At 40.8% G+C, this 11,312-nt stretch overlaps 1 protein-coding gene and 1 long non-coding RNA gene across 7 annotated transcripts in view; one reads left to right on the top strand and one right to left on the bottom strand.

The window, feature by feature from the left end:
• Positions 1-4,591: 4,591 nt before the first annotated feature.
• On the bottom strand, positions 4,592-10,050 carry LOC142759859 (actin, alpha cardiac muscle 2). Of its 6 annotated transcripts, none has more exons than XM_075862520.1 (7): positions 9,968-10,050; positions 7,640-7,780; positions 6,740-7,064; positions 6,166-6,327; positions 5,560-5,751; positions 5,285-5,466; positions 4,592-4,991 (listed from the first exon to the last, which is right to left on the bottom strand). In XM_075862520.1, the coding sequence occupies exons 2-7, from the start codon at positions 7,766-7,768 to the stop codon at positions 4,848-4,850; spliced, it is 1,134 nt and encodes a 377-aa protein (XP_075718635.1). In that variant the 5' UTR covers positions 7,769-7,780; positions 9,968-10,050; the 3' UTR covers positions 4,592-4,847. The 6 variants fall into 6 exon arrangements, with proteins under 6 accessions (XP_075718635.1, XP_075718636.1, XP_075718633.1 ...); XM_075862521.1 differs by lacking the exon at positions 9,968-10,050 and adding an exon at positions 9,519-9,625; XM_075862518.1 differs by lacking the exon at positions 9,968-10,050 and adding an exon at positions 9,341-9,488.
• LOC142759860 (uncharacterized) overlaps positions 9,347-11,312 on the top strand; it is a 93,182-nt gene continuing 91,216 nt past the window's right edge. Inside the window, exon 1 of the long non-coding RNA XR_012883204.1 lies at positions 9,347-9,581. This is a non-coding gene — a long non-coding RNA (uncharacterized LOC142759860). The remainder of the gene's footprint in view (positions 9,582-11,312) is intronic.

The following is an 11,312-nucleotide window of genomic DNA, read 5'->3' as shown; positions in this document are numbered from 1 at the left end:
CGGGAGGGGGAAATCCGTAAATTTGGAGGCTACCTTACTATTTAACCCAGAAATTAACACCAAAATTCCCATTTTCAGCAATTTAAAATGCAACAAATTTAAGAACTGTCACGTGATATTAGATACATTTGATGCATTACTCCAATGTAAACTGCACAATTTTTTTTATGACTGAAAGAATATGTATACATGTGGCCAATGTTTTCTACCCTGCATAAGATCTTTTGTTAAACCAGCGATCTCCATATTTTCAATTCACTATAATGGAGAGTGACGGTGCAGGCTCCTCTCTGGCAGGCATGGGAGTCCACACCCGCACTCTTTGGATATTTTGTCAGACACCCACCAATCGGATGGGAAACCCATTTAATTGAATGTTAGTATTCAGTTCCTTTGCTACATTACACACTGCTATTTGCTCATGTGACTGTACTCAAAATACTGTACTAAAATATTTCAACGGTCTTCGAATACTGCATAATATGTATAGTACTACACACACACACACACCAATACTGCAGATTGTAGCATAAGATGGACACAGCAGTAGCCGCAAGATGTTAGGAAGTCAGTAAGATGCTTCCTTTCTCCCTCTGCATATTAGTTTATATCTCACGTGCACTAGAGCGAAGAATGATTGAGGATCGCTGTATGTTAAATTTTATTTGCCAGAATCCAGACAACCCATTTAGGCTCTGCCAACTTTCTGCAACAGTCCTGACTTGAATGGCAAAGTAAAACTAACCATTAATATTCATGAATAGAATGACTTGTGCAAATGTGTCAGATATTTATAAACTTGTTATTTATATTTCCAAAGAAAGAAACCTGTGCATCGTGTAATATTTTATATTGCATGATCTTGTAGCATTTACCTATCAACATCAGTTTCTATTGGACAAGAGTTCTTAAAAAGCTTAATTCAGTTATTTCTGTCCCCTGTTCATAATATTCAGAGATTCTCTAGTGACTGGTATAGTGCCAAGGTACTGGCGCAGGGAAAATCAGGTGGCTATTTTCAAAAAGGGCTCAAGATCTTCCCTGGGTAATATTTGAGGGGCTCTTAAGGGACTGTATAGAAGTATGTAACACAAAAGTGAGAGCCAGCATGGATTTACCAAGGACAAAAGTTATCAAACCAACCTGATTTGTTTTTATGAAGAGGTGACCAGAAGCCTAGACAGATAGGCCGCTGTGGATATAGTGTTTTTGGACTTTGCAATGGCATTTCACAATGTCCCTCATAGACATCTAATGGGTAAATTAAGGACTATAGATTTAGAAAGTTTAGTTTGCAATAGGATTGAGAATCGGCTCAAGGACCGTATCCAGAGAGTTGTGGTCAATGATTCCTACTCTGAATGGTCCCCGGTAATAAGTGGTGTACCCCAGGGTTCAGTGCTGGGACCACTATTATTCAACTTATTTATTAATGATATAGAGGATGGGATTAATAGAACTATTTCTTTTTTTGCAGATGACACCAAGCTATGTAATATAGTTCAGTCTATGGAAGATGTTCATAAATTACAAGCCGGTTTAGACACACTAAGGCTTTATTCAGACGAACGGGAATTACGTCCGTGCACCGCGCGTGATTTTCACGCGCGTCGCACGGACCTATATTAGTCTATGGGGCCGTGCGGACATGTGCATGATTTTTCCTCAGCGTGAGTCCGCTATTTCGGCATTTTGCGCGAATCACGCACCCATTGAAGTCAATGGGTGCGTGAAAACCACGCATGCCGCACGGAAGCACTTCCATGCGAACTGTGTGATTCGCGCAACAGCTGTCAAAAGGATGAATGTAAACAGAAAAGCACCACGTGCTTTTCTGTTTACGAACATCCAAATGGAGTGTCGTAATGATAGCGGCTGCGCGAAAAGCACGCAGCCGCACATCATATGCTGCTGCCACACGGAGCTGGTAAGTGTTTTTTTCGCGCGCAAAAACGCCACGTTCGTGTGAATCCAGCCTAAGTGTTTGGGCAGCCACTTGGCAAATGAGGTTTAAAGTAGATAAATGTAAAGTTATTCATCTGGGTACCAACAACCAGCTACACTGGGGGAGTCACTTGTTGAGAAGGATCTGGGTGTACTTGTAGATCACAGAATGCAATGTCAATCAGCTAATAAGGCCAGCAAGATATTGTCGTACAGTATATTAAAAGAAGCATGGACTCGCGGGACAGGGATGGAATATTACCACTTTACAAATCATTAGCGCGGCCTCATTTAAACATTCAGTTCTGGGCTCCAGTTCATAGAAAGGATGCCCTGGAGTTGGGGAAAAACAAAGAAGTGCAACTAAACCAACAAGGCCTTATTCTCAAAAACATATTTCACATCCGTGTTACGCGCATTAAAACAACGGCTGTTACATTGAACCATTGAAGTTAATGGGTGCGTTAAAATCACGGACAGCACACGGACGTCATCTGTGTGCTGTCCGTGATTCACGCAACAGTTACTAAAGAAATGATGAAGAAAAAGAAAACGCCGTCCATTTTTTTGCTGACGTAAAAAACGCTTGACATACGGATTACAGACGCGCACCGTACAGGGATGTCACACGGAACTGCAACGCAAGAAAAAAATAAAAATAAATTTCCATTTCTGATATGCACTTCTTTAAACAATATCTTTGGAACCGCTTTGAATATCACAATTATTTTTACAAGAATTATGAGGCTTTCATTTTCTAGATTAGTTTAATTCAGTGTAATTTTTATTATGAGCAGACCAATCACTAAAAATTAAAGAAAAAACACAAAAAACACTTTTCTAATTTATACACACACACGGTACAGCTCTGAATAATTAGTCCCCTTCTCTGTCACCCTGGATCGCTGTAGGGGGAGGGGGGGGGGGGGAAAGAGTGTGAAGAGGGCTATATACACACACACGACCATGAAAAAAATGGCGGTCAACAAATCAACGGTCAGTTTTTCATGGCTGTTTTGCATTAACAGGTCTCAAAATTTGTATCCATTTCCCGGCCGTCTGACAGTTTTTAAATGGTATTTGCTATCCGTTTTTCATGGATGTTATAATTCATCCATTTATTTTTTTTTATTTGTTAAGGTTATTTGTCCCAACCCCCTGAAAATACCACAGTGCCCATTTAGATAGGGATGCAATACCACTGTAGATAGTGCCCACTGCAAAATAGTGCCACAGTTCTCCCTGTAGATAATGCCTACATAGTGCCACACAGTGCCCATGGAGATAGCGCTAGTGTCCCCTGTAGATAGGGCCTATATAACGCCACAGTCCCCATGTAGATAGTGCCACTCCCGCTGTATATAGAAACATCCCCCCTGTATTTAGTAATATGCCCCCTGCAGATAGCCCCTGAAGCGACTGTCCATTTGGATAGTAACACCAGGGGCTTCTCCACTAGCGGAATCCCCAACACAGAGCGATCTGACACCGGGGATTTCTCTCCTAGAGAGAGCCACTAACGTCACTATCCAAATGGACAGTCACGTCAGGGGATGTCCAGAAGCGGAATCCCCGGCCAGTGCGATCTGAAACCGGGGATTCCGCTCCTAGAGTCAGTTCAGGTGGAGCTATCTACATGGGGGGGGGGGGGGGGGGGGACTATCTGCAGGAAGGATGGAAAGACGGCGGGGCTCCCTCTAGGAGGGGAATCCTCGGCCAGAGCGCTGGCCGGGAATTCCGTTGCTGGAGGGAGCTTAGGTGGCGCCATCTACAGAGATTTGCGCTGTCTACAGTGGGTGGGGGTGTATTCTGAGGCTGTCAAAGCCCTGACCAACATGAGAGTGCAGCGCTGCTCACACTGAAGCAGCACTGCACTCATTATACCCGTTCTAGGCTGTCAACGTCTATACACATGCTTACTGCACAGGGCATCGGCAGTTAGAACATATATAGCCGTATGGCAGTCGTGAAGGGGTTAAATATATGAATGGCCCATACAAGAAATATAGTGAAAACCTGTTCCACGTAAAATCCCCTCAAAAGACAAGGGGGCACTCTCTCCGTCTGGAGAGAAAAACTTTCAATCTTTGGAGGCAACCAGCCTTCTTAAACATAAAAACTGTGAAATAGTCTAACACAGGAGCTTGTCACAGCAGGAACAGTAGATTTTTTTTTTTTTTTTTTTTTTTTTAAAAGGGTTAGATAATTTCTTATAACCAAAATATATTAGCACCTATGTCAACGTATAAGATTGTTGGAGTGTTCATCCCAGTGGTGATCCGACTAGATCAACAGGGAATTTTTCCTTTGTAGGAAACATTGGTTAATTTTTATATTTACTTTTTTTTAACCCTTCCTCAGGATGATTAGGGGTAAAACAAAGTTATATTGTTTCTCCCACCCTTTGGTTGAACAGGTGTCTTTTTTCAACCGTACTATGTAAAGTTCATCCAGTGTAACATTGAGCTTTATATGTACAGTTATATAGCAAATTATATTCTAATATATGTATGCCAATTCCTACATTAAAATGTAATACTATTGTAATGTATGTTTTATAATAAAATGTAATTGGAATACTAGCCCCTGAATAACTGATAACTATTAGATTTAAAAAAAAATAAAATACAAAAACACAAAACTCAGGTGGGACATGACTCGTTTATTGTTCATGGACATTTCTCTTTGCTTCTATTAGTTCAATGTTCTTGAGGTTACAAAACATCTTAAAATAAATTACAATTTATGTACACTTTACTTTTGAGTCACAATAAGTTTGAGGAGAGAATGACAGACATAATTTGTAAAGTAATATATGATTGTTGGGACATTTTGTGCAGCCCAGAGCAAAGAACATTGTCAACCTGAGACAGAAGATTATAACAAGGATCACGTGAACAAGTTTAGAAGCATTTGCGGTGGACAATAGATGGACCGGCTTCATCGTATTCCTGCTTTGTGATCCACATCTGCTGGAAGGTGGACAGAGACGCCAAGATGGAGCCACCAATCCAAACAGAGTACTTACGCTCAGGTGGAGCAATGATCTGTGAGAGATAAGAAAGACATTAGGACTCTTGCACTTAGTATCTGTGAAATAAATAAATTCTGTCTCCTATTTTAATGAAAAATAAATATATTATAAATAACTTGGACAAAAGAACACACTATGTGAGGGATAGTAATAAATAAATATGCATGGTAGTCTTTACATTAGGAGATATCGCAAAAGTGGGCAAATGCATTATTTCTCACAAGTTTTAAGATAAACTAAATGCAATATTAAAAAACAAAGGCATCTATTTCATGTTACATATAATGTGCGTAGATTAAAAATTACCTTGATTTTCATAGTGCTGGGAGCCAGAGCAGTGATCTCTTTCTGCATACGGTCAGCAATACCTGGGTACATGGTGGTACCACCAGACATGACATTGTTGGCATACAAGTCCTTCCTGATGTCAATGTCGCATTTCATGATGCTGTTGTAGGTTGTCTCATGAATACCAGCAGACTCCATACCTAGAATGTTCATAATGTAAACGTTAGCTTTGATGGAAACTAATCTTTGTGTTCGGTGTGGAAAGAACACAAATAAAAATACAGACTACATACCGATAAAGGATGGTTGGAAGAGAGTCTCTGGGCAACGGAAACGTTCATTACCAATGGTGATGACCTGCCCATCAGGCAATTCATAGCTTTTCTCCAAAGAGGAGGAGGAGGCAGCTGTGGCCATCTCATTCTCAAAGTCAAGAGCTACATAGCACAACTTTTCCTTGATGTCACGGACAATTTCACGTTCAGCTGTTGTGTTAAATATTACATTTAATAAAATATATATATGCAAATATTGTGCATATACAAACAAATCCTAAGGGTAAATTATACTGGAAACTACAGTTACAATACAACGTCTGCTACAGCAGATCCTACAATAGAACTAATGGAAGTATTATGTCAGATGATCTTCTGTGCAGATTACTTGACACAGTATTTGCTCAATGAGAAAAATATGTCAGATTCTCAGCAGCTTTGTACTATTAGTATAATATTTAATTATATCCGTACTTCACTATTAACAACAACGTGTACATTCCTTTTCAAGAAAAACATTTTTATATCCTTGCTGCTCATTGAATAATGTTATTTGATATAATTACTTTTACCTTAAGTAAAGTATGCAAGCAGAGAGGAAAGGATTGCCTAACTTTGGCTTACCAGTAGTGACAAAAGAGTAGCCACGCTCTGTCAGGATCTTCATCAGATAGTCAGTCAGGTCACGACCAGCCAAGTCAAGACGCATAATTGCATGTGGCAAGGCATAACCTTCATAAATTGGGACGTTGTGTGTTACACCATCACCAGAGTCCAGCACAATACCTGCAAGAAAATATCATTAAAATATTACATCCAATAATAGTGTATAACCTCACAATGTTGCTAATGATATCAAATATTATAAGGGGCATTTATTAATACTAGCACACGGACCAAACGCTGTGCCAATCTCTCCCCAGTGCGCTACATTCATCAACAGGGTGCACGTCCTGTTAAAGGATTAGGTGCTGGCTTAAAAATAATTGTAGTGGAAAAACCTGATAAGTAGTATGGAATACAACTTTGGAGTCTTACCCACTTTTACTGACATGTCGGAAAAAAAGTGGCCCAAAGGCTTCATAAACATGGCACTAAAAAAAAAACCATCACTAAACCTGCCCCTATGTTTAAGTAGGATAATTACGGTTTATTGGTACATCAATTATAATTCTTAGTAAGTGTCCCAATCACTTACCAGTGGTACGGCCAGAGGCATATAGGGACAGCACTGCCTGGATTGCAACATACATAGCTGGGACGTTGAAGGTCTCAAACATGATTTGGGTCATCTTCTCACGATTGGCCTTGGGGTTCAATGGTGCCTCAGTGAGCAGGGTGGGATGCTCCTCTGGGGCTACACGCAGCTCATTGTAGAAGGTGTGATGCCAGATCTTCTCCATGTCATCCCAGTTAGTGATGATACCATGTTCAATTGGATACTTCAGAGTCAGAATACCTCTCTTGCTCTGGGCCTCATCACCTACATAGGAATCTTTTTGACCCATACCAACCATGACACCCTGAAAAGTACAAATGTAAAAAGCCCTGAACATAGCATATCTGAAAAGCGTATAGGCCTAATTCACATGAGCGTGTTCGGTCCGTGATATACGGACCACATATCGGGCACATTTCCCGGACCGAACACAGTGCAGGAAGCCGGGCTCCTAGCATCATAGTTATCTATGACGCTAGGTGTCCCTGCCTCCCCGTAGAACTACTGTCCCGTACTGATAACATGATTACAGTACGGGACAGTTTTCCCGTAGTGAGGAACGGACTTCTGGCATTGTACATAACTAGGATGCTAGGAGCGTTCCTCCCTGCACTGTGTTCGGGGAAGTCTGTGCAGCACATTAGAACCAGCCTTTACTATAAGCCAGTAGTAATAAAAAAATATTTTTTTTCCATCACTGTTTTTTATAACTAATCATAGAATTATTATATCACTACATTTAAAATATATTAATATGAATACAGTAATTATATTCTAGATACTAATATAACATACTTCCATTGTTCTATAATAATGTAAAAAATAACATATGAAAGTAATACAGAAATATATTTTCCTGCCAAGTATTTCTTTGTATACCTGGTGGCGAGGGCGACCAACAATAGATGGAAATACTGCTCTTGGGGCATCGTCTCCAGCGAAGCCAGCTTTTACAAGCCCGGAGCCATTGTCGCACACAAGTGCGGTAGTTTCTTCATCGTCACACATGATGGTAGCTTTCTTAAAGAATACACATGAGACAGGCTATTATTATAAATGCTTTGAACTCAATTTTCTGCATTTACCATATGCTAAATATATGTACTATAAAACGTCTAATACTCAGTGGTAATGGAGAACCCTATGTATATACAGCAATACATAGATTAATAATATCTGGAACCATTAGAGAAGTTGTCCACAAAATACATGTATCCCCTAGCCACAGCATACATGCATGATCGCTGGAGGTCCGACCGCTGGGAAAAGGAAAACGGGGGAACAAAAGTCCCCCGAAGTGCTCCATGAAAAAGGAGCGCTTGTGCGCATGCCTGACCAGCGCTCCATTCATTTCTATGGACCTGCCGGATGTCCCATAGAAATTAAAGGAGCACTGGTCAGGCATGCGACAGATTTGTTGCAGACATTTCTGGGAATGTCGCATTCATCCGCAATAAATCTGCAGTGTGTTAACAGACCTCGAAATGGGTCTTCTGAAAAGGTTAAAAGGACTTGCCAGACCCAGTGCAAGCAAAGGTTAGACAAAAAAAATAAAATCGCACCACACGATACTAAAGCAGCACAAGTAGTGCAATACAACAACCAAATCCTTTCACGAGCTATCTGGTTAGAAGTTGTTTTAAAGTGTAATATGCATGAAAACTGTCTAAAAGAAAAACGGTTTGTTGCCCATAGCAACCATTCACAGTGCAGCTTAGATTTGTTATAGTGCTTCGGAAAAATTAAAGCCTTGCTGCGATTGGTTGCTACGAGCAATGAACAGTATTTCTGCTAGACAACCCCCCAATGTCGCTTGTCAGGTCTTAGTTACTGCACTATATTTTGTGCAAAAAAAAAAAAGTTTTAAAAATATAGACAAGCAGTATAATGCTATAATATTTGTTAATTCCGTTTTACTATTAAAAAAAATAGCACATTTTAGTCTAAACAAAAACTTGTTAAAATGAATAAACTTCAACTTGACAGTAAATTGGTTAGTACTGATATATTCAATTCCTTCAGCTTACAATTCCTAGACAGTAGTAAAAGACAACTGGACTACCCGCAGACTCATTGTAATGGCATCTGGTGCAGTGGTTAGTGATACAACAAAGCAATTTGACTAAACTCAAAACAAATAAGTCAGCGCCACTTTCTGCTATCCCTTAAAACTGAATTAGGTCTATACAGATTTCACTATTCCATAACCATGAAACTGTTCTAGACAAGTCCTTTCAGTCAGTTTGCTAGTCCCTGTGCATTTAGCCGGTCTCCTTTTCCTAAAACTCCTACTAAATATTGCTATTAAATTACTGTGTCCATTCACTTTTCCCGCCCAGTACAGCACGCACTCCTTTACCTGACTGTTCTATTATATATGGCCATTGCTATAATAATTGCATTTCATCTATTTATGGTTCGCCTATATGTATATAAAATGAAGCGCCACTGATATATTTTCTGAAGCGTGTGTTACTCAGTCAGCGTCTATTCGCTTTTCCCGCCAAGTACAGCAAGCCGTGATTCAGCCTTCTCTCCACCCCCCTCCCCCAAATGGATCAGCCGCACCATCCTTCTCACCTTGGGCTCCGGTCTGTCTCAGGCAGTGCAAAGGGATGCTATGGCTGGCTCGCTCAAGCTACAGTCCGGTCTAAGGCGTATTTATATATAACCCATGCATCCCACTCGCCCCACCCTTCCACTCCGTGATCTCTTGCCTTCTGTCTAGCCATATTAGGCTTCTGGGCAACGACCTTACCCCCCTCGGGCTTCCAGACTGGCCGCAGGGTGCCCATACATGGCCAGTCTGGCCGGGCACCAGGTAAAAAGAGGCTGGAGCCGTAAAAGGATTCACTTGGGAACTGTAGAGTGCCCGTTCCTGCTGCCAGCTCCAAGGCAGCGAGAGCAGAGGAAGAGACGGACACATGGCATGCAAAGCATGACCTGATAATCCCCCTTCCCCAGCGCATCAGGGATCGGGGCTATGACAAAGATTTAGGGGGGACAACTGTTTAGATGGCCGGTAACCTCTAGTCAGCCCTGCTAATACTGGATTGGCTCGGGGAAAAACGACCTCACTATACCTGCCTTTGTTTACATGATGAGTTCAGACATCCTGGGACACATGTGATTGACAAACACTGAGGAAACAGACCCTCCAGTCCGAAGAATATTTGACTATACATTGAAAATGTACAATCTACTTACCTGCTGCCCAGCTCCTGAATATTCTGATCCCCCATTTTCCACTCTCCTAGAACGCCACCGCAGTCTGAGACTTTGCTCTGGCCATACTGGAGAGTGGGAAACGATGCAGGATCGTTCAGGAGCCGGGCAGCAGGTTAGTGGAAGTTTAGTCACTTTTTCTTTTTTGACTGGAGGGTCACTTTAACCCCTTACTGCTGCAGCCATTTTTTGGGATTTTCATTTCGTTCTTTCCGCCCCACATTTCAAGAGGCATAACTTTTGTTTCCATCAATATTGCAGTATGAGAGCTTGTTTTTTGTGGGACGAGTTGTCCGTTTTTACAGCGCCATTTATGGTACCATATAATATAGTGGGAAGCTGGGAAGAAAATATTTGTGGGATGGAATAGGAAAAAAACAGCGATTCCTCAATATTTGGATGGTTTGGTTTTTATAGCGTTCACTGTGTGGTAAAAACGGCGTGTTAACTGTATAACTGTATTCTGCGGGTCAATACGATTGCAGCGATACCAAATGTATATAGTTTTTTTTATGTTTTGCTACTTTTAGGGCTTGTCCACACACAACGGAATTGCTGAAGAAAATGTCTGCAGCAATTCCATTGAAAGTCAAAGGCGTTTCGCTGCGGCAAAAACGCACCATTTCCTGCCGGTTTTACGGCAGAAAATGGTGCGTAAATGACTGTGTTTTCCCCAATGTTAGGAGATGGAGACATCTCTGAAAAACGCAGCAATTCTGCACACTTTCCACAGCAGGAATTGACGTGCTGCAGTCTGAAAAATACGCACTGCAAGTCAATTTCGGATCAGAAATTTTACGCAGCATGTGGATGAGATTTGTGAAATCTCATCCACTATGCTGCTACTATATTCTGCGTTTTTCCGGCCGAAAAAAAACGCAGCAATTCTTCAGCGTGAGGACGAGCCCTAACAAGGAAAAAGACTGATCGTTAAAATTAAAATGAGTTTTGTTGCCATATTCTGAGAGCCATAACTTTTTTTTTCGTGGATTTATCGGTATGAGGGCTTATTTTTTGCAGGGTGAGCTGTAGTTTATATTGGTACCATTTTGGGACAAATGAGATTTTTGTTCACTTTTTATTTCATGTTTTGTGGGAGTTGAAGTGACCACAAAACAGCAATTCTGACTAATTAATGATATATTGTAATAGTTTAGACTTTTACGAACCTGTCAAGACCAGTTATGTTAATATTTTTATTTTTTTTACATTGTGATTTCTTTAAATGTAAATTTTTTTTACATTTATTTTACTTCTTTTTACTTGTTTCCCCTAGGGGAATTGAATTAGCGATCATTGGATCGCTTGCACGATCTACTGCAATACT

The sequence above is a fragment of the Rhinoderma darwinii genome, chromosome 4 (genome assembly GCF_050947455.1).
Source record: "Rhinoderma darwinii isolate aRhiDar2 chromosome 4, aRhiDar2.hap1, whole genome shotgun sequence".
Classification (NCBI taxonomy): Eukaryota; Metazoa; Chordata; class Amphibia; order Anura; family Rhinodermatidae; genus Rhinoderma; species Rhinoderma darwinii.
This window is presented reverse-complemented; position numbering and strand designations above follow the sequence as displayed.